This window comes from Hoplias malabaricus, chromosome 6, assembly GCF_029633855.1.
Source record: "Hoplias malabaricus isolate fHopMal1 chromosome 6, fHopMal1.hap1, whole genome shotgun sequence".
NCBI lineage: Eukaryota > Metazoa > Chordata > Actinopteri > Characiformes > Erythrinidae > Hoplias > Hoplias malabaricus.
Window position 1 is genome coordinate 30,844,757 of NC_089805.1, and position 24,658 is coordinate 30,869,414.

Genomic DNA, 24,658 nt, shown 5'->3' on the forward strand with positions numbered 1-24,658 from the left:
ACTGGAGGGTGAGGTACAAGTGTGGGGATGTGATCAGTTTCCTCCTCCTCCTCCTCTTCCTGTCTCCGGAGACACAGCCTACTCTGCCCGATGCCTCACAGTCAGCACATCCCTGAATCCTGATCAAATACAGTTAAAGCAGGAGGCAAGGGCATTCATCTTGCCTATTATAGCATCCTGGAACAGCCTGAGGGACAGTGGTCATCATGCTGAGATAAAAGAGGATTGCTTCACTCTTGGATCATCATTATAGTGATAGGCATGCATGTGTCCCCTGTGCTTTAGGTGGACTGTGATGAGTCAGAGTCTATAGGCTGTAGCTTGTGTCTTGGCCGGATGGCCAACAGAAAAATGTTCTGTGCCCACAAGCTGTCGGAGGGAATGTGTGCGCTTGTTCTCTCTAAGGATTTTGACATTCAGACTAGAGGTGGGTGTTATGAGTATGTTGTTGGTGTTACAACAACTACAATGTGTTACAATAAATTGCATGAAACCCACTAAGTGAATTTGAGCAGGAAAGTATAATATTGGCACCTAGAGCACAGGGCAGTGATGTCACACTGTCAATACTCTGCATATACAAACAATAGTAAATTTGAATTTGGTCTATTATGCCATTATCTTTGACTTGTATATTTATTACTCTAAATTTTCCTTGAGCAATGAAATCGTAGCTGTTTCTTCTTGTTGTGTTTAATTGTATAATTTGAGAACTATTCAAACAAGAGTTTTTGGTTTTGGCTGTGATAATGTTGATAAAATAATTTTCTTATTTGGAAATGACACTCAAGTCAGGGCATTTCATTTTCTAATGTAGTATTTATGGTACATTTCTAATGGCATTTTTATAGCAAATTTTGAATTTTTAAAATGTTATGTATGTGTTTTTAACATTTATAGTTATTTCAGCATTGTTTTTACTTATGTTTTGATTGGATAATGACCTCTTGCCAGAGGCTAGCGAGTATGTGCTTTGGCACTTGGTAAAGCACTCACCACATGCACTTTAGAGTGGGCTAGGAAACTTTTTGCCTCTTGTTGTGAATGATTCAGAAGAACATGTTGGGAATGTGCTGCAGCTGAGGTTTGAACAGTGTGTGGGCAAACGCTCTGCCAAGCAAGCCTTCCAGTTCATGTGGAATAATGTTCCAGCAGAATACCAACTCATTGCATTAAAATGCACATTACAGATGGGCAAAACACACACTGTCTGAATAAGTATTTCACCACTCTAGTGATGTACCGGTTTTTACTTGTACCACCTGGGTCTGGATCTCTTACATGATGAGAACAGACACAACCTCATTGTGGCCGCCACATAGATGCTATAAACCACTAAGCCATGTCAAATCATGCAGTGTAAAACATGTCATGTTTTGTAGTTACTGTACCATGTAGCGTGGAGGTTCATACAACTTTGATGTAAAGACTGTGTGTTTCAGTATCATGAGTGGGAGTGTTTGGATACTAATGCCATTATCGTTTGCACTCAACGTCATTTGGAAAAAGCTCACCAGACTGATTTGTAGCTGTATCAAGCACACTAACATGTGAAGGAAGCTATTGGCCATTAAGACGTGTGTGTTATGAATGTATCCCAACATTGACTGTTGATTCTAAATTTAGTACATTTCACTCAGTGAAAGCATTCTGCTGTATAATATACGAAGTTTTATCGAGTTCTTATGTTAGTAGAATTCATATGCACGTGAACAACATTTTCATTCCTAAACGCCAGACATGATCACAGCGAAAAAGCATAGCTAGCTAATGATAACATGCCTAATTCAAATTCAAGACCATTTAGGTTGTTTGGTTCCATTCAGTCTGGAAATTGTCCTGCAGAGCCTTGCTGGTCTGAAAGCCATTCTGACCACTGCTGACAATGAGAGTGCAAAAATACAGCGTGTAATCCATAGCTAAACGGATTCCTTTTTGAAGTTTTAATAGCCATTTTTCTGCCTCCTGTCCCTCCACAGGATGGTCAGTCAAAACCTAATTTAAATAGAGGCAAATTGTGAATCTGACTGGGCTTCTACTCCCTGCTGCTCCCACACTGCCATCACCCCAATCCAACAGTTGTGTGTGTGGCTAGTGCTGGTGTGATAACAGTAATGATATGGCAGGGCTCCAGCCTGCGAAGGCCATTAAAGAATGATTCATGTGGCCATGTCCTTTTAATGACATCTCCCGTCAGACATCAATAAAATGGCACGGATGGAGTGGGGGGTGGGGATGGAGGGTGCACTGTGAGCAAGTTAGGAGAGAGAAGAGGGGGTGAGAGTGTGACCTCTGTCCTCTGTTGCAGCTCTCCAACAAATCAACTGCAAACTCGTCACGTCGTAGTGATGCGTGGGTCGTATCTTTTATGATCTTCCAATCCCAAACTGACAGCCTTCACTGTAGCTGTAACACAGGACAAGATGGCATTTCCACAAATGAAAATAGCATTATGGGCTGGCAGTATACTTTAACAGTAACTTAGCTGGGTGGAGCTCTGAGTGTTGGACAATAGACCTGCAAGCAGGGGTTGATATTTTATAGTTTGCCATTAGCATCCAAATGAGTCCTGTGTATAAGCTGTTTTTGTCTATGGGGAAAATGAATGTAGAAAAAGCATCCCTATCAGGTTTGGCAGATAATTTCCAATAGCTATTGGTTATGATTTGTGTATTTTTTTATTTTTTTAGACCCAATGTAGGACTGTATTTTCAATGTCAAATAACAATAATGCTAGAATCATGCTCCAAGATAGCAGTCCTGCACTTTTAACCCTCTTTACAATAGTCATCACTGTCACATTCCCCAGTTCAGCTCAGCTTACGTTACAGGCAGAGAACTAGCAGCTTTAAATCTGATAGCCGGTTTAGAGGGCTGATCAAGAAGACATGCAACCTCCCCAAAATAATCTTTCTAAGCCAGTAAGGATGATTAGTCTAGTTAGCTGTAGTTAGTAAAAGTACTGAAGTGTATAGTAATATTGTATAGTAAGTATGGTACAACAGTCACCTTACTTCCACATAACTTGATAATGTCATTAACTGATATAAGGAAGATTAGTGTGCTTTGTGTTGTCTGGCTTTGTAGTGTGAATGTGACACTCATTTTTGTATCTATACTACTTAATGATCTTGTAATGCAAATGATCCTGTGACATTCAGGGGCAAAAATTACATGTACATGACAGCATATCAGATGATTTTGGTTTAGTGCAGGGTGCAATAGGGGCCTATCTTTATTTGGACACTGACCACAAAATGACCTCCAACCTCGAAGGCTAATGGCTTTAGCCTGCTCTTTTCAGCACAAGAGAAATAAAGCACTGTAAGTGATGTTAAAGTGTTAGTGCTAGTTTTCGCTGATGGGTTGTCTGCTGTAACAAGCTTAAAGATTTCTCCCCTTTGTTTCCTGTAGGTTATCTGGAATGAACGTGCCATCCCCTATTGTCAGCAACAAGAACTGGCTGAGGCTACACTTTGTAACTGACAGCAACCATCGATACAGGGGCTTTAGCGCCCATTATCAAGGTAAGCTGCCATTTTAATCACTCCACATAGGCCCATATAGGGCTTCCAATAATCTAGTCCTTCGAAACAATTCAGCCAAATCATGTTAGCCAGACCTTGGATGCTCCAGAGCATCAGTGCAGGCCGACCACTCCTCCATTACTCACAACCTGTTTTTCCCAGATCTTTTCTTAATGTCTGTGATGGTAGAATATTACAGATTTTTTTTCCTTTTTTCATTTTTCTGTATTTGTTTTGACCAGTTAAATGATTTGAATCATGTAAATGTTTTAATTTTCTTTTTTCAAATGTCTACTCAAAACAGTAAGAGACAAATATTTCTATTTAGTGCTCCTTTTCCAACATGTTATGTTTTTGCTAACTATTTGGAAAGTGAATTAAACAGAAAGTTATTTTGCTGCAAATGCTTGCATGTTATTTTATTTATTTAGTTTTATTTTCCCTACCCAAATGATGTCCTTTAAGAACAAATCTCCTTTTTTTTTTAACTCCTTTTTGGAAATAACTGTCTCTTTTTCTTCTTCATTCATCAAAAGCTGCTCTACATGTGTTTACGCTGTAATAGGTCATTCAGTGCCATAATCTTCTCATGTGCTTGGCTGTGTATTGTATTTGTGACCAATGTCTGACACACATTTACCATAAACCTAGTTCCAGCTTCTCTACTTCTTGATTATTAATTTGACTGGCTGTATTTTGAGTGGAATATGAAACAGTTTGCCGACCCTTACATACTGAAATATGTGATTGAGCGTAATTCAAAATGAATTATTTTGCAATTAACTTAGCAGTTAGACTTATTCATTCTCTAATTTGTAATTTGATAATTATAGTAAAATGTGAGAATTCACTTTAGGTCATTCTTCTATTGTAAAAGCTAATTGCATACCTCAAGTTTAAAGCTGTATTTAACCTTGATGTTCATGAAAAACAGCACATCTAATTAGAGAACTCGGATACAGAGATGTCATTTGTATTAGGAAACAACATTTTGCTTGTTTTCCACTTTCATAAATTTAGAAAAAATACTGGCAGGTTCTTGCAAGGATATCTTGAGGTAAGAAAGACTCATTAATTTTGAACTAATAATTCAGGAAAGCTTTGATTTTAGTAACTTGCTCAGTGTTATTAATGATTGCTATTAGGTTAATACAAAAGAATGTGCTTTATACTTGAATTTCATATCACCATTTGTATCCTATTAGCACATTAGTGGAAAAGGGTCTTTTCCTGTTAATATTCCAGTTGGTTTAGGGTACATGCCTTTATCCAGATCATTTGGGTGGCGTCTAGGCCAAAATAAACCATTTTCATTTGTTATTCATTTCAGAATATGCCATAAACACTTTTAAAACAAGGACAACGATCAAACATATGCTCAGTCATTCATCCAGCAAAGCCAGTCATTTGTGTAAGACTCAAAAAAGCTCCAAAGAGAAAGTGCTTCACATTACGTTCTATCTTCTTAGTAATGAGCAGGAGTGGTGTGGGGTTTTTTTGTTTTTGTTATTTTTTTGTTTTTTGTTTTTTTCCCCTCCCTCCCTGACTGTGAAATAGCAGGTTCACACCACCTGGGGAGTGACAAGCAGCGGTGTTTAAAAAGTAGCAGCTGCACAGTGTCTCAGGACACCAGCCCAGAGAAATCCAATTTAGCCTACTGATATGTCTGAAAGAGATGCCATCGAAAAAGAAGCATGTTCCATTTCGGATGGCGCCACTCTTATTGACATTAGCCAGCTGTTGCTCCCCATTCAGAATGCTCATAGAAGGAAGCACTAGTCTTTGGAAAATAAAGCCGTTATTGGCAACGCTGTCTGGCCTCTGCTTTCTACAGACAGATGCACTCTACACCACCCAGCCAGATAAGAGTGGAGTTGCCTGAACGCAGCTTAATCAAAGTTTGACTGCACCTTTGAGTCCAGACAAGTAAGCATCACAAGAGCATCTAGGTCTAGCCTACAAGTGACTGAATAAGAGCAGAGCTAAAAGCCTTAATGTGATAATGGAATTTTTGGATAAGATTAGACATGACTTAAATATTGAATGATTTAAACAAAAATACAACGACTTTTGTTGTCTACTTGAGAGAATTTGCAAACATTAACATGACATCTCCATATATCCCTGAAGTGAGATAAATTACAGACCTTTGTATCTTTACACAAACTGATTTTTCCATTGATCAGTCAAACAATTTCAGCCTTGACCAATCTGTTAATGGTATGATTTTTGCAAGTGGTGCATATGGAGGCAGAAATATAATTAGGTTTTTAAATGTACTGATTTATGCATTATCACCACTGTGTATTAACGTGAATAGTTCACCCCTATACAGCATCACTCTTGATGGATCAGGGATCCATTTCAGTCACTCCACCTAGGTCACAATGGTGATTTATAGAATGCGGTGGCATAGCTCTTATTCTCACTCTTCAGAGCAGGTCAGTTAGAAATAGAAACCTCAGAAACCTCATCTTTTTAGAAACAGAGGAAGCTTTGCCACAGTTTTCTGTTCCCTGGAGTGCCTGCCATGGCTAATAAAGTCTTTCTTTGATGGTCACTCCTGCCACCAACTCATTAGGCTCTGGGGAGAATGTAGAGGCATGTTCGTTCAGGATTCACCATTGGCTTGAGGGAATAATTAATTTGGCTGGACTCCACTATGTCTCTGTCAGACATGATTCTACAAGCATTTGCTTAAACTATAATGCCATTAGTGCTAATGTGTGTGCCGCAGCAACTCAAGCACACAATTTGTTACCTAACTTGTGGAGTCTGTTTTCCTCCAGTTAGATGTGCTGAAAGTTCTGAATGTCAGATATGTGTTAGATCATTCTGAAGTGCTTTTGAGCAGTGTACATTTTTAGACCAGGGCAATGTTTGTGTAAACAAAATAAGCCCTAAAATTGCACAGAGACCCAGCCTGCTGACTTTGTTCCCAGGAGAACACCATGCACCCCAACTGCACAAGTAAAAGAAGCACACCACAATATGATTGTTCATACCGAGAACGTACACTTTAATAGTCTTGTGTTGTGCTCAAGACCCTTTTGACCGAATACAAACGCAGAGTACAAAACACTAGACTGTCTTATTGTTTTACATTATACATTCCCAACGTACATAAAAAAGAGGAAACAAGTAGCTTTGCATTGTAAAGAATATATTTATTCAACACTGAAGTCAAAACATGACACCAAGTGAAAATCACACCAGCTGCCGTTGCATACAGTGAGTTTTAAAATAGTTTTATCCTTATAACCTGCTAGCTCAGATACACTACTCTGCACTTTATCAACTGATAGTTATAGCAGGATTCAAGTCCTCCTGCTGAACCACAGCTATATATATATACTCACTGTTTAGAATTGGCAAAAGCTGTAAATTGCTTTAGGAATAGTTTACAGTATGCATCGATTATAAACATAGTTATGTTTGTGCTAAATGTTATTAATGTTCAATAAATTTGTTTGGAAATCATGCAGGACTAATTTACTAGTTTGTTTTTATAACAAACATTTTTAAATATTAACATGTGTTAATTAATATTAGAATATATTTGTGATAGCTTTATTAACAAATAGTTCTGTAATGGAAAAAAGAAAGTTATGTTCCTCTTATTTAAAAAAAAATAAATAAAAAAAAGCAGGAATGAAAGGTATAAGAAAAAGCAATAAAATGAAAGAAATGTCATTTCTTTTTGTGACAGTTTTCTATAATAGCTTTCACAATGTTGAAGCTAAACCGGTCCATGCTGTACTAACAATCGTTTGTGAATATTTTTTTGGCTTCTGCCACAGCCTATGATTAATTACATTTTTTGTGTAAACTGTAAGTAAGCCCCAAAGATTTAAAAATTTGCCAGACCACAAATGATTTTCAGTGTTTAAAACGGGATTAGTTCTAACTCGTGATGATGGGTCACCACAGTGAGTTTGTCGGCTGAGGCATTTCTATTTTCCCCTTGTTTAAAATGCAGTTTTCCATTTTTTTTTTATTAAATTATGTTTAAGCCAGGACCACAGGCTGACTGTCACAGTGAGTGGGAGACACAAAGTCCCTGCTTCAGAGTTCAGTATTAATTCTCATTACACTGATTAATAATTAGCACACATAGCAAGCACAGTCTATTTGTATGTAGTGCTTTATCTGAGGCTAATTCATTAAGCTAGCTACAGCCCTACCATAGAGTTGCCATACTGTATTAAAGCAGTTCCCCGAATATGCTGCTTATCTTTGATCTTAAATTTAAGCCTTGCACACATTAAAATGGCAGAGTAATTAATCACTGAGAAATGGCCTTTTGAATAATATGAATAATGAGAAGGCATGAGACCAACGTACTTGTTCATCAGCCAGACAAATTTAGAATCATCATTTTTAAGCTTGATTGCTACTTTTATATTATTTATTTATTATATTTTTTTTCCACAATTGGGCAAGCTGAATAAACAGTCAATAAATATGGGGAAGTTTTAACAAGGGCAGATTTCCTCAGGGCAGGGTCAGAAAGACCACCCATTTACCACTCTTTTCATTCCGATAATGATTGCAGTTATTAGCTGCCCCCTTGCACAATAAATAGTTCGCTCATATGATGAAATATTGTTCACTCATCACTGTTAATTCAGAACTTCACTAGGTCTTCCTCTCTTCCAGTGTGTAGCATGTAGTAGGGTAAGATGTATCTGAATCCTTTAATGTATCACAATGTTGCAGTTAGTTCTAGACTGCCACAGATCTGAATAAAAAAATCCAAGGGTTTATTCTCAACTTCCTTTAGAGATGGGGAAGCTTTCAAATGAAATAATGTTATACAATAAAATGAAATAAAGTTTTATTTATCGTCCACTGTTTATTCATTTAAAGGAGCAATCTGTAATATTGACACCAAGCATTTAAAATCTGAACTATATTACAGTTTCAAGACAGTTGATAGAGCTGTCTGCCTCCACCCCCTCCTCCCCAGACGTGAAGCTCATGCAGGTTGCCAGTTTGAGGAAAAAACTGAAAAAGCAGAAGATTGTGACATAATCAACGCATTTGCACAAACTTTTTAGAGCAACTGTTATTCTACTTTGTTCATTAAAATCACACAAACCAATTGAATAAAATACCTACCTACTAGAGAAACGCTTATATTTGATGTGTACTACCATGCTTGATTTTTCCATTCCACCTTAAATAGGTGAATATGCAAGGCTCTTCAAACACAATTATTACTTCTCAATTTGTTTAAAACACACTCACCACAGAGAAACACACATTAATCTGCACCAGTTTCTTTAACACAAACAAACAATGGAATTTACACTTTTCAACCATGTTGTTATTCACCTTCTTCGTATCTTCTTCCTAAAAACTTTAAAACATTGCCATGCCTCACTTTATATATCTATATATATATATATAATATATATATATATATATCCATCCGTTCATTATCCACCGCTTATCTGGGTCCGGGTCGCGGGAGAAGCAGTCCAAGTAAAGAAACCCAGACCTCCCTCTCCCCAGCCACTGCTTCCAGCTCATTCTGGGGTTTGCCGAGGTGTACCTAGGCCAGCCGAGACATGTAGTCTCTCCAGTGTGTTCTTGGTCTTCCCCGGGGCCTCCTCCCTGTTGGACATGCCCGGAACACCTCACCAGGAAGGTGTCTAGGAGGCATCCGGACCAGATGCCTGAACCACCTCAACTGGCTCCTCTCGACGTGGAGGAGCAGCGGCTCCACTCCGAGTCTCTCCCGGATGTCCGAGCTCCTAACCCTGTCTCTGAGGGAGAGTCCAGACACCCTGCGGAGAAAACTAATTTCAGCCGCTTTTACCCATAATCTCATTCTTTCGGTCATTACCCAAAGCTCGTGACCATAGGTGAGGGTTGGCACATAGATTGAACGGTAAATCAAGAGCTTTGCTTCTCTGCTCAGCTCTTTCTTCACCACAACGGACCAGTACAGAGTCCTCATTACTGCAGACGCTGCACCGATCCGCCTGTCAATCTCCCGCTCCATCGTTCCCTCACTCGTGAACAAGAGCACAAGGTATTTGAACTCCTCCACTTGAGGCAGGATCTCACTTCCAACCTGGAGAGGGCACTCCACCCTTTTCCGACTGAGTACCATGGACTCGAACTTGGAGGTGCTGATCCCTACCGCTTCACATTCAGCTGCAAACTGGTCCAGCAAGAGTTGGAGGTCCTGGCTCGATGAAGCCAACAGGCCACATAATCAGCAAAAAGCCAACGTGGAATCCTGAGACCACCGAACCAGACACCTTCCGCCACTTGGCTACACGGAAAAATTCTGTCCATAAAAATTATGAACAGAAACTGTGACAACGGGCAGCCCTGACGGAGTCCAACTCCGACTGGAAACCAGTCGGACTTACTGCCAGCCATCAAACCAGACTCCTGCTCTGTTTATACAGGGACTGGATAGCTCATAGCAAAGAGCCCAGAACCGGGGCTCGCATTGTTCCTCCTGAATCCGAGGTTCGATTATCAGTCGGACTCTCTTCTCCAGTACCCCTGCATAGACCTTACCGGGGAGGCTGAGGAGTGTGATCCCCTATAGTTGGAACACACCCTTCGATCCCCCTTCTTAAACAGGGGAACCACCACCCCAGTCTACCAGTCCAGAGGCACTTCCCCCGATGCCCACGCAATGTTGCAAAGACATGTCAGCCACGACAGCTCCACAACATCCAGAGCCTTGAGGAACCCAGGGCAGACCTCATCCACCCCCGTGGCCCTACCGACAAGGAGTTTTCCTACTACCTCAGCCACCTCAGCTCCAGTGATAGATGAGCCCTCCCTGGGACCCCCAAACTCTACTTCCTCTTTCGAAGATGTTCTGGTGGGATTGAGAAGATCCTCTAAGTATTCCTTCCTTCACCAAAGACATCCACAGTCGAGGTCAACAACTCTCCATCCCCACCATATACAGTGTTGGTGGAAAACTGCTTTCCCCTCCTGAGTCGCCTGATGGTTTACCAGAATCTTCTCAGAGCTGACCGAAAGTCGTTTTCCATGTCCTCACCGAACTACACCCTGGTTTTTGCCTCAGCGACAGCCGAAGCCGCAAGCCGCTTGGCTCTTCTGTACCTGTCAGCTGCCTCCGGAGTCCCTTGAGCCAAACAGGCTCGATAGAACTCTTTCTTCAGCTTGACAGCCTCCCTCACCCGGGGTGTCCACCACAGAGTGTGGGGATTGTCACCCCGACAACCTTGCAGCCACCGCTCCGTTCAGCCGCCTCAACAATGGAGGTCCGGAACATAGCCCATTCGGACTCAATGTCACCGCCCTCCCCCGGGATGCAGTCCAAGCTCTGCCGGATGTGGGAGTTGAAGATCTTTCTGAAAGGTTCTTCTGCCAAATGTTTCCAGCAAATCCTCCACACACGTTTAGGCCTGCCAGGTCTGTCCGGCATCCTTCCCCGTCATCTGATCCAACTCACCACTAGGTGGTGATCAGTTGACAGCTCAGCACCTCTCTTCACCCAAGTGTCCAGAACATATGGCCGCAGGTCCGATGATACGACTATAAGTCATCAAAATGCGACCTAGGGTATCCTGATGCCAGGTGTACTTGTGGACACCCTTATGCTCAAACATGGTGTTCGTAATGGATAAACTGTGACGGGCACAGAAATTCAATAACTGAACACCAATCTGGTTCAGATCAGCGGGGCCGTTCCTCCCAATCACGCCCCTTCAGGTCTCACTGTCATTACCCACGTGAGCATTGAAGTCCCCCAGCAGAACAATGAGAGTCCCCAGAATGAGTACTCTCCAGCACCCCAGTATATATATATATATATATATATATATATATATATATACAGGGCCTATTTTTTCTCAGTTTACTCGCTCTCTGGTCATGGAGATTTTGAGAAGGGCAGTGGGACTTTTTGGGTCTTGTAAAATATAACATTAACTAGGTTCACTTCGTCATTTCATGGCTGTGAGCCACTGTTTGTAGACCTGGCCACATGGAGGACTGGACAGAAAGTGGGAACACATACAGGACCTCGGAGGGCAGGATTACAGGAGCAGCGCTCTGGACTGGCCACTTCTCATAGAGAATATACTGCTTTAGTAATGCTGTGAGAGGCAGCAGTGTTTTAGCTTTGACTGTTTCCTTAATCTATGATCACACACCCTGGACATTTTATGACAGTACAGTAAATATCCTACAGATTGCTCCTTTAAATGTATTAATTCACTTATTGTTTTAATTTATTAGATGACTTTGCACATCAGCAAATATGTAACAATTCCAGTTACTTTAAATCTTAACATTTTTCATGCAGTGTTTTTTGTTTTGTTTGTTTTTTAATTTGGATGATGTTTCTTGTATTTAAGCATGCTGTGATGACCAGTTTTAGGAGTGGTGTATGAAGCAAAAGAGATGTAGATGGATACATTTTTTGTTTACTACATCATTTGAACACAGCAGCTGTCTATGCATTGTTTGAACATTTCCTAATGAATGAGAAAATAGAAATGCTCCAAAATCACTTGGAATAAAATCTTTTTACATTTATTTCCATTGAAAATTAAGGAGGTTTTTTCCTTCTCCTGTAAAATTGCTATTACGTACAAGATACGCGTTTTTAATTGAACAGTGACCAATATGTTTATGGCCTCCCTAGAACTGTGGCATTAAAAAAAAAATCACTGAATTGAATCAGACTGAATGTCAGAATTTGCTTGGATTCAACTTGAAATCAGAACATCCCTGAAAAAACGTTTTTCTTATAACAAAAAGCCCATTTCCAGATAAGTTAAGACACTTAAAAAATGCAATAAAATCTAGAAACCAGTTTATTAAAATTGCTCAAATGTTTATATGATTGTTTAAAGTACAAATAAACCATTTCCAGTTTTCTCACTAAGAAAACTGTTTTTGTGAATATACAAAATGGAACATGACACCTGCAATATAAAAAAATGAAAACACTTTTCAGGAATGTTGCACAACTGACAGATCTGGTATCTGGTAACAGAAGAGTTAATTAATACTGAATATCGTCGCTGTCCCTCCACCCCCACAATGAGATTTAGACTGGCATGACTATACTTAATCACAATAAGAATTACATATACTGATTTCGATCAAGTATCGTAATGGTAGACACTGCTATAAGACTTTTGCTAAAACATGGATTCATAGCAGCAGTGTTTTAGGAGAATACACTCATTGGAATCCACAAAAAGAAATCTGCATTTGTCAATATTTGCTGACTACAAGACACAAGTCCATTTTACATATGAAATCTTTGCACATGCATCCCAGTAAAGATCATTTTTATATTTCTGAACTGTAATGGGTATAAATTGTATTATCTGTGCTTTATTTTTACCATTACCATCAGAGAAATATAGTATTTTCCTGTTCCTGAAAAGTTAGATCTTTGGAGATGCATGTTTTTAATCAGATAGCAACAATATAAAAAGAGCACTCACCAAAGGTTTTGTAAGCAAGGATGTGTCATAAGTCCTCAGTTGTTCGTACATGGATGAAGTTTAACTTGCCTGTAAGTTTTTATTCACTGTTTGAATTACTACAGAAACATATTTGTAACTCAAATTGTTTTGTAATACTTTAGGTCTGTGATTACTTTCATGCAGTTAGCGCTCTCCCGAATTTAGAATCAGTTCCATCTAGAGCAAAAATAAGTCAATGTTACTGACCTGTGGAGCAGGAATAGAGCAATATCAGCATCTCAGTTTATGCTTTTCAACATTTGGTCGTCTCTTCATTGTCTAAGATCATCCAAAATGCCACTTTTCTGCCGTAAGCAGAGAAAGAAACCCTAGCATACTGGACAAGAAAGACACTGGGTGTTTTTTGCCCATTTACAGACACTGGGTCTTCATAAACCAGGTTTCTAGCACGCAAACAGGGTCGAGTGCAAGCAAACGGTGAGGACATAAGCTCATAATTATATAAAATGTGTTTTTTAGTTTAAAAGTTAAGTTTAGGTTAGATTAAGCTTGTCATCTAAAACTATTTTTTTTCTTTTTTAAACAAAGGTTCGAGTATGTTAAGAAATTACAGATATCAGTTTTAATGCGATTCTTAGTGTCCTTACTTGTCTGTATACGAGGTTTATATTATTAGTGTGAATATATGTCTAATCTATAAGCAAAGGCAAAAGTTATGACCTGTGTCTGTCATGATCATCCAGTATAGTAGTTCACCTGGAGGTTAAGGGCTGCAGCGCTGCTATATACGGATATCCCACATTCTTGACTTAATGAAAGTGAATGAAGGTTAAGTAAGTCTCCTGAAATGATTGCATCACTATTTCCTTCTTATAGCCAATAGGCCAGCACAATTCCCATTCGCCTCTGAACCAGAGAATAATATAACACGTGGCACAAAGGACAATTACAGTAATTTATCCTTGACAAGATGGACATGGGATAGCATCCTGAGGTAATAGTGATGGAGAGATAAGAAGACAATGCAAGAATTCTGCCAAGATCAAATTGAGGTGACTTAGGAATGTGTGGAAGTACAAAGGCTCAAATGGACAATAAGAAATTGAATGCCTTCAAAGTCCCCCAAAATATTTAAAACAGAAGCCTTTTAAAAGACTCCTGGTATATCAACCTGCAAGTACCAAGTTAGCAGTGGGTACCTTCACCTCTCCTCACTGGGCTTAATGCCTCTATTTCACTGCTGTTTAAACACACTCTTGAAATATGTGGAGCTTCCAGCAGACACCCAAATAGCTCACATTCTTTACCTTGTTTTGAAATTTTACAAAGAAGCATCTCTTAAAACTTAACATATATTAATAAAAATCTGAACACTCTGTTTCTCGTTTAAATGGAAAAATAAATTCTAAGCTGATTCATTAAGAATTTTACTTATTATTTGTTTAAGTAAGTAATTGGCTTTAATTGATAAATCAGGACAATTAAGTGACACATCGGTTACATTCTGATTCAGACCAAAGTCTAAAGTATCTATCTCACGTTTTCAGTGTACTATATTTACTTGTAAGTTCTTAATTGGTAATGTGCCAAATGTCAAACATATTGCAATTAGTTAATTTGCATTGCTTAGACATCAGAAAATGTCATAAACAATACTGGCCTGATTCAATCTAAGCATTCTTTTTCTTTGCAAAACTAATTGTACATTTGCATGACAGATCCAAATTAGAAGACAGCAAAACCCCAAATTTAGCAAAGCTTCCCAGAAGAATTATTGGATTACTACAGCACTTGGTAAACCAAAGAATGGTTCTGTCATTATTAATCTAATATAAGAAATTGGGTAAGTAATGGGGGTCTTTATATGGCAGTAAAGCAGGGTTCTGAGCAGTTAACACTGCACTGTGCTAAACTGTCGGCTTTGATGGGTTTACAACACAGCCATTGTTACAACGCTGTTAAACTCTGCACACTTATAGGCCTAAATATCTTAATAGGGTCTTAATTAAGCCATATCGTTTTAAATAGATTGCCCTAGGTGTGTAATCATCAAATTCAAATTGGCTTTAAATGGACTCATTGACATAATGTTTTGCTCAAACTAAATCATTTGGTTTTCCCATTTGGTTTTATTTATTTCTGAAGATGAGCTGACCCAGAGGGCGTCAAACGGAAATGGTAGTAATGAAGTCAGGTTTTGCTATTAGAACTATTTGGATTATTTTTTTATTTATTTTTCTTTAACTTTTCATTTTGCAAGAATGCCTGAGGTGTATAGATCCAGCATGTGAGCGTTTTCCTTTCTGCATATTTTCAGCTCAGGAAACTCAGGAATATGGGAAGGACCAATTTAAGGTTCACAAAAGCATACCATCTGTGTGTTTTTCAGAGAGGCATAATGCAATATTACCACTGGTCATATAATGGGGTGCAGTAGGTCTAAAATTAAAATAAACTAATATTAAAAGAACCACGACCCTGAAATGGAAAAGCGAAAAAGAAGTTGATGATGATAATATTAAAAGAAAATAACAGTAATTTGTCCTTGAGCAGTTGTATTACCTCATTTGTATTATTTCTGTTGGCTAGATTCATTTATAATTTCTCAAAGGTACACAGTCATGTTTTTAGTGCTTTCATAGTGAATTCACTGATTTTGTCCACTTGTTGTATTGTACTTGTTCAATAAATTTAAAAAAAAATATATTAGAGGTAGCTTGTCATTATGTAAGGGTGGGCAAACATCTTGTTTCATTCATATCCATCTCCATTTTCAAAAGAAAAAAGTGAAGACTTTGAACAGTAACAACAGATGATGGAATAGATCATAAACAAACATAGAGACAGGAGTGTGCTTCACTATGCAGACTTTGCCTTTGTACACTTGTGTGCCTCTATAGTTCTCTCTCTCTCTCTGCCTCTCTATGCCTCTCTCTCTCTCTCTCTGCCTCTCTCTCTGTATGCCCCCCTCTCTCTCTCTGCCTCTTTCTCTCTCTCTCTCTCTCTCTCTCTCTCTCTCTGCCTCTTTCTCTCTCTCTCTCTCTCTCTCTCTCTGCCTCTCTATCTGTATGCCTCTCTCTCTCTCTCTCTCTCTGCCTCTTTCTCTCTCTCTCTCTCTCTCTCTCTCTCTCTCTCTCTCTCTCTCTCTCTCTGCCTCTCTATCTGTATGCCTCTCTCTCTCTCTCTGCCTCTCTCTGCCCTCCTGCCCCCAAATGAAAAGATGGAAACTGTTCACTTTGTCTTATAGTCCTATGTAGCCCTTCAGTTTAAGGGACCTACGTTGAAGCTTCATCATATGACGCACTAAGTGGTTCAGTAACAAAGTCCTGGTTGTCACCCCCTACTATCATTCATAGACTTTAATAACACTCTGTCAATTCAGATTAGTTGTATGATTTTGTTTTACAGCTTTTAATGTTTGTCCCTTTTAACTCAAGCGCTTCCCAAATTCCCAACACCTTCATATCACCTTGTCTATTACCAAAGCTGGATGTCATTTCCAGATCAGTGTACATAAAGAATGTAATGCCAAAAGGAGTCTTTTGTTGTTGTTGTTGTTGTTTTTGCTTTTATTTTGGTTTGTTGCTCTCATTTCTATCTATTATCTATTAATTGCACTCATTGTGTTTATTCACTGATTTGTTTACACACCTCATTTCCAAAGGGAAATAGTGGCATTGAAACAGAGAAAGCATTTCTTAAAATGTGAATGTTTTCAGAGGTTCTGAGTTGTTTATTATTATTATTATTATTATTATTATTATTATTATTATTATTATTATTATGCCTGACACTCCCAACAGGACTTCTGTCTGACCTCTGAGATGATGGGTGCTTATCCATTGACTTGCGTTAGAAGGCCTGTGTGTGTGTGTGTGTGTGTGTGTGTGTGTGTGTGTGTGTGCGTGCGTGCGTGCGTGTGTGTGTGACAATCGGCCATTTTTATCAGTAAGGCAACTTTGACAGATGACTCATGGCCCTAAATACCCTTTAGAGACCTTAGGCAATGTCTGATCCATATCAGATGATGTGGGCATACAATTTGAAACTCCCCATCAATTTCAAGGTTGACAAATGAACAGAAGTCCTGTCCTGCTGCTTCTTTATTAATCTTCTTCTCCTTCCCCACACCCCCCTTTCATTTTAGCCTGCTATTTTCTCTGCACATGCTTCGATTTCAGTTTGCAGAGCACACTGGGAATTATTACTGCTGCTATGATTTATTTATTATTTTAATGTTTCTCATAAGCTTGATGACAGTTTCTTTCCTCAATGCTGACAAATTTATTTGTGATCTGTTTCACCTGATATCATGTTTCTTTCTTTTGTTTTTCTTTTGTTTTCTTTTCCCCCTTTTAACTAGTGAAAAGGTCCGTAGATTTTAAATCTAGAGGAGTAAAATTATTTCCTGGCAAAGACAACAGCAACAAGTTTTCTATCTGTGAGTCTACCCTTTGTTACTCTCTTATGGTAAATCTGTGGTATGCCTTTTTTTTTCTTTTTTTGATTTAGTTTTTCATGTTGTGTTGTTGGTGTGGCTCATGTCTTCAGTTTCAATTCATTTCCTCATTGCTTTGTTTGGGCATCGTAATGTGCTGATGTTGCTTGCATGAACAGTCCATCTTGCCATCTCCAAACCAGCGATCTGAATCTGTGATAACAGCACAATACAAATAGAGTTAATACTGTGCAGTTCTCAATCAATGTGTTTTTCAGTGAGAAACATGCATTACAAACGCAAGTAAGACCTTGAAAATGCCTTAAATCTGCATAAATTAGGAGTGTAACAATGTTTGCAATACCAGAAAATAAGAAAACAATGTTCAAATACATGTTGGTGCATCCCTCCTCTGAGTGTCTCTCATTTACTGTCTTGTTTGAAAACCACTGTCAATCATCAAAACTAGGCATCTGAGTCCGTCCAGTTTTGTATTGTTTAAAACTGTTATATTGTCTTCCTCAAGGACACGCTGCTTTGCGTTTTTTATACACTAACTTGTTTGCAGTTCACATGTTTGGACACTGGATGTTGTTATAAAAAGGGCCCTCCCTTTAGAGGCCAGTGCCAACAAAGTAGTAATACATATATTATTTGGCATGGAAGTAGGGCTGGGTGGTATGACAGTAGTAAGGTAGGTTTTTCCTAGCGTACTCTAGACTTTGCTAATCCTGCTCCTCAGGCCACCGTAGGGCAATTAAACTGTTTTTGTGGACCCTCTGAGATTTTGTTATCTCATGATAGCTCAAACTCAATATGAAAACCCACCTGGAACCTGTGGCGGTCTTTAGTGTGAACTTTAGTGTGACACAAAATATCAAAACTCAAATCGAAGACTGACCTCATGGTCAAATGTGACCTAACAGAGAAAATAATCATTTGTGGGGTGTAAAGATGCAGGATTTGTATTATTCTGGATCTTTACGTCCCAAAAAATGCTCTTCTCTCCATTAGATCCATGTGCATTCTTTAAACTACAGCTACTACACTGAAAAATCATTGGACACAATTCAATGTTCAGGACACCCACACACAAACAACACAGTAACACCACCACCACATCACTGCAGCACTGGGAATGATCCACCACCCAAATCATATCTGCTCTGCGGTGGTCCTGTGGGCATCCTGACCGTTTGAAGAGCAGGGTGAAAGGGGATAAGACCGTATGCAGGAAATAATGTGGACTACAGTCTGTAATTGTAGAACTACAAAGTGCTCCTGTATGGTCAATGGAGCTGAGAGAATTGTCAGTGAGTGTAGATACAAGGTAGGTGTTCTCTATCCAGTGATCCTTCTGTGTATTTAAGTAGTGTGAAAAATTTTAAATGGTTTGCTATAAATTGTGAGCAGGGCAGCTTTGGTAAAGCAATCTACTTGAACTGGTGACAAGACCCTGAGCTAATGACACTGTGATGGCTTGGGTCATTAGCTCCAAAAGCATTTCAGTGACTATAGTGTGAGCTCCTTACTCCTCCACAAAACCCTAAAATGAAATGGATACTATTTTTTCTTTATTCTTCCATTTGTTGGAATGTGGAAAATGTTGAAGCAAGGTTAACAGCACCTGCAGGGTCAGAATGTGTCACTAGACTTTTAATAGCAATTTGTGAACTGTTCCTGGAAAATTGTTGGATTATAGTTGTCCATTAGAGTGACCTTAGAGTGAACCCTCTGCTTTAGCTGGGCTACCAGCAAGTCAAGTAGAGGCAAGGACGTTCTGCCAGAAGAACTAGCATCATGTCCCCCTCTATTGTTTCCGTAATGAATGAGTATCAATGATGCATTTGCACTCCCAAAAGCACTTATGTTATTTTATTGTAAGGCTGATGTTCTGCTGCACTCCAGATCCACTGGCTTTAATGAAATGCCACACTGTGTGTGAGCCTCAAAGGCTTATTGTCTTCAGTCATGGAGAAAACCATGCTTTATTGGACTGAGTGTAATATCGTACAAGGAGCAAAAGTTAAGAGGGAACTTTTTTTTTAACCGGCTAGTGGTCCATCATTGGCTTTTTATAGGCACAAAAGCAGTTCAGCCGTGCTATACAGAACCTTTACTACAGCGTTCAAGGCGGCTAACTTGTTTACCGCCTTGAGATTTCCCAGGATTATGTGTGTCAAATTTCTTGGGGATTTTTATAGCTGGGGAAGTAAAAGGGAATTGTTTAGTAAATATATCACCAGATAAAAATGTCAATTGAAGTGCAATAATATATTATAGTATAAATACATAATAGCTTTTTAAAAATGCTTTATGCCAGCTCTTTGTAGCCATCACTTAACAAGCGAAGAGTGTGTATGATTTGTTGTCTTCTGTGTGTGTTTTCTGTAATTGTTTGGTATCACCTGTGACAGCACTTCTGTACACTTTTTACAATAAATTTGCAAATGGTCTTTATCTAACTCCCTGTCGGGTGTTAATGCAGTAAAACAGGAGTTACTTACATGAATTGTAATAAATAGAGACATTTTCTGACATTGATTACAAACATTATCTCACATGTTGAGGTCCAAAATAGTTTAAATGATTTGTTTCCTTTTAAAAGTTTATAACCTGGCTGCCTTGTTGATAATTATTCTGTTAGCTTAACATTACAGGTTTATGGCCCACAGGCCTTTAAGGCATCTAGGTTAGTTCCGTTTTTTAAAGATGCTATAAATGGCCTTTTATTGTATCCACTTTAAGAGTTTTAATAGGCCATATTCCTTTATATCGCTGGTTTCAAAACAATGCTTTGAATCCTTTTATCATCTTTAACAGAATGACCATCAGACAGGTACTGTCCAAAGTTCCTCACATAAACATATATATAAGTATAAACTTGTTACATACATTGATGTATATTGAAGGTTTTTGTTTGTTTTCCCCACATGTAAATGTATTAGAATAAATGTTTCTGTTTTGGGAGCAACAATGTGCTGAATAAATTACAATCAGTTACAACAATAACAATGAGGCAGGTTAACCCTAATAATATTTGGAAGTTCTGCCACAATAATTCTTCTTTTGATTACTTCAGCTTTAAAACCCTGTGTAGGCTTTTGGTGGTGCCAGGGCATTCATCAAAATCCAAAATTTGTAAGACTGCAGTATTAGTAAGACATATTAAGGTGACACTGTGTTTTTGCATTTCACATTGCCTCGCAAAATAGGCATGGCTAAGATCCGAGACGAAAATCAGCTGTGTAAGAAGTCCTCTGTTTTGATCTGCAGTTTCACAGAGGAACAGCACTAGCATGGTATCTGTCGGCTCAGACAGATGCTTCATAGGTCTCATAGCCAGAGCAGCAGCACTATTGGTTGGGGGAAGTGAATTTGCCAGTCAAGGAAGTCGCCTATGCAAAATCGACAAAAAAAAACGACAAAAGCTCAACGTGACAGGCCCTTTATCCAGACACACTATTCAGTATTTTACTGCAGTTTCCACATAGGTCGCTTTGTTAGGACTGTGAGAACACTTATTTTTGGCTACTCACTAGATGAGCATGGTTTGAGCAGGGTTTGCACAGTCCACTCTGTCCACTCTTGGTGTGTGGGTGCATGCAACCATGTGCTTGTATCTTTGTTTGTTTGCTTGCTTGCTTGGGCACTGTTTGTATGTATGTTTTTTCTCTGACCTCCCCATGTTTGCGTAGCTTTGTGCATGATGGGATGCTGGGACGCGGAGAGCTCTGAGAGAGCATGATGCACCAACAGAGATTTGGGCAAAAGTCTCTTCCTTTCTTCTGATGTACTATACATGTATTATGACTACAGCTTTGTTCAAATGTAATTGATGAATGTGTCCAATAGATGTGTAATAGTTTAATATGCCATTCACTATAATATAATACACATTTTTCTTGTGAAAGTTGAATGCCAGGTCTTCAGAGAACCGCGTGAATGTGACTGTTTGTGTGAGTGGTTGGAACTGAAAAAGCAAGCAGCTATTAGGGAACATGAGAGAAAACAAGTCTACATGTTTGTGTGTGATTGTTTTTCTTATGATCCTATATATGGATGTATTGTTATCAACACTACAGTTTGTGGGTAATGCAAACTAACTAGCTAACAAACAAAAGCTACACGAGAGCTGAAAGCTACAGTTTCTTCACTCTAACAAGATTTCACAAACTGTATGAATAAGAGCAAGAGACTACAGTGCTACATATTAACTGCTTATGTGACATATACACACAGTCATTGGTGGCCACATATAGCCAGACTGCTGGGTGTCAGTGATGAATACTGGAAACCATGTTCATTATTTTCATACTGATGTACATGTAAACCCAGCGTTCACGTTATTCACATAATGCATTTTTGAATTACTGAAAGTCATAAGTGCATCTTGATGAAGCTAACTCCATTCAGGGTCATATTTGAACCAACAAGACAAATGTTAATAAACACAATGCTAATTAACTACACAAAATTAATTATTTAAAATACTCCTGTATATTAAAAAATGTGAAAAATGAGAAATGTGCACATCCTGCATATCGTATCAAATCACATCAGTGTATGTTTATGTGCTGTAGCTATTATAGGGAAAGTGAAGTGATGCTTCCTTTGTGTGTTTGTGTGTTGTGTATATTTTGACCATATCTGAGTGTTTTGTGTCTGAGAGCACACACTAGCTGTGAGGCACTTGAAGGCCAAGTGCTGTGACTAGCTGTTTACAGGACCCTGAAATCTCCTAGGTTTCATACTCCACTGGTCTTGAATGTGTGGAAATAAAAGGCAACTTTTTTAAACATAACAGACAAATAGGTCTGCAGGAGAAGAGAAAGAGCTAATGAAGTGTACCAAAACAAGCCAAACATTCACACCAAGACATCCACCTTTTCTCCAGCTCAGAGATAGTGAAAGGTGGAGCATGACACTTCAGCTCAGAGCTGTTATGAGCCAGAATTGAGATAAACACAAAAAAACACACACACACCTTCCTGCACTAGAACAATAGGAAATACAAGTGTTTTTTTTTATTGTTTTTTTTTTGTTTGTTTGTTTGTTTTGTTTTGTTTTTTTTCCAGCTTCCGTCTAAAGGCCCTTTAAGGGGCAATTGGATGTACTCTGGAGACAATAGTGCCAGCTTTTCTTAGCTAAAGTTTAGTCTGTTTCTTTGTGTCTCACCTATTTAGACTCTTCTCCAAATCACAACCATTTTCAGTGTCAAATTTGTATTGTACACTGAGGAGCAAAATTCTCTCTGTGCTGCAGCTGCTGCTTCGCCTCCAGTGTTGTGCTTAAATAGATAAGAAGGGAAGAGCATAAGTGGGAAGAAGTGGAAAAGTGAACAGCCAAAAAAAGACCAAATGCTCATAAGATATATCCTATTTATCGCTTTAAACATTCTTTACCTGCATTTTTTTATGTTCTGTATGAAGTAATCCCACACTGCCCTCAGCATAAGGCCTTTACTGACTCTGAGAACCTTCACTTCAGGGGTACACATGAAAAACTTCTGCATTATGTGAAATGTATGTTTATTTACAGATCTGTGTTTGTAAGATTGTGCCTGTAGAATTCTCATGGCTATGGATGTAGACTCCTTCTGATTGGATTTTTTAAAAGTGGACAGCTGATAAGCTTATCGTTAATATGTTATGGGACATAAAGCACAGTAAATTCACTTGCTGCTACTCCATCTAGAGCCTAGGGAAATTTTTGTTCCAGAAGCTTAATTCAGAATTATACATGGTCCCTAAAAGGTGCCAAAGGGGACTGCACTGGCTTATACTGAAAATTGCAACAGTTAGTCTAACTCCAGTTCAGTGTTTCCCCTCAATTGTGTCTAGTTGTACACCTGTCTCTTCGACATGATTCTGTGCTTAAGACTGTGTTGAAATCAAGGAAGCAAAGCAGACCCCAACGGACTTGACAGATTGTTGCTCTTTCAGAAGTTTTAAATGAGAAAACTTTGCACTTAACATTGAAAACCTGTCAATGTTTGTAAAGATGCTGTTGCATGATGTGAAATATTAAATGTAAATTATTGTTTTTCACAACAGTCCACTTATGCTTTTATATACTACAAAAAGTAATTCATATTCACATGACCATTATCCAGCTCCTCTTTTTATCAGTTAGAATTAAACAAGCTTTTTAGTTTATGTTCTTTACATAGAAATATGTAAAGGACATCTGTTTTTTCTGCATTTTATTATTCTTTATTATACCAGTTAGTTCCAACCCTGCAATTTGATTGGCTGAGAGACATTCCAGGAGTGCCAATATTACATAAAAATGGCACTCTGACCGAAGGTCTTCAAGTATCCCTCAGAAAAGTACATGTAACCTAGCAACGCCACCTGCGCTTACAAAACAACACTGTGCCTTGACTTTTTTACCCAACTGGGAATCGGTTCAGTTTCATTTTGCGAATTTTATTTTGAACAGAGTAAAGAGTTGGCACATTGGACCATTACCTGTTCCTGATTTGTAAACAAAAGAAAATTAGAAATAAGTAAAAGTAAACTGCTACATATATGTGGTTTCTGTGATCACGTTTGACTAGAGTTAAGGCGCATCTTTTTTTCCAGTGGCTCTCGTTCACCAGCTTCGCAGCACGGCTCTGGAGTGGTACTCTAAAATACTCACTTTTAACTTATACAGAGAGAACTTGGCATCGTTTATTCATTCATTCATTGTCTGTAACCGCTTATCCAGTTCAGGGTCGCGGTGGTCCAGAGCCTACCTGGAATCACTGGGCCCAAAGCCGGAACACACCCTGTAGGGGGCACCCGTCCTTCACACACACACACACACTCACACACACACACACACACACACACACTCACACCAACAGACACTTTTGAGTTGCCAATGCGCCTATCAACGTGTGTTTTTGGACCGTGGGAGGAAACCGGAGCACCCGGAGGAAACCCATGCAGACACAACAAACTCGTCACAGAGAGCAGGACTTGAAACCACAACCTCCAGGTCCCTGGAGCTGTGTGACTGGGACACTACCTGCTGCACCACTGTGCCACCCTGACATGGTTTAGTGTATGATATATACCACTACAGTCTGAATCCAGTGTAAACAATGGTTAAACCATGATATTTTATTGACTCCCCCTCGTGTATTATTGCTTAATTCAAATAAGTTCAAAACACATATGGTCATAGGATTATGACTTTGTGACATAAAAAAAAATAACAAGCTTTTTTTGGACAGCATGGAATGGGGGGGTGGGGGG

At 39.0% G+C, this 24,658-nt stretch overlaps 1 protein-coding gene across 3 annotated transcripts in view; it reads left to right on the forward strand.

Annotated features, from left to right (window-relative positions):
• csmd3b (CUB and Sushi multiple domains 3b) overlaps nt 1-24,658 on the forward strand; it is a 484,418-nt gene that overhangs the window by 253,466 nt on the left and 206,294 nt on the right. For all 3 annotated transcript variants that reach the window (XM_066675840.1, XM_066675838.1, XM_066675839.1), the window contains exons 6-7: nt 3,415-3,527; nt 17,337-17,414. In XM_066675840.1, the coding sequence (XP_066531937.1) occupies nt 3,415-3,527; nt 17,337-17,414 (191 nt within the window). The remainder of the gene's footprint in view (nt 1-3,414; nt 3,528-17,336; nt 17,415-24,658) is intronic.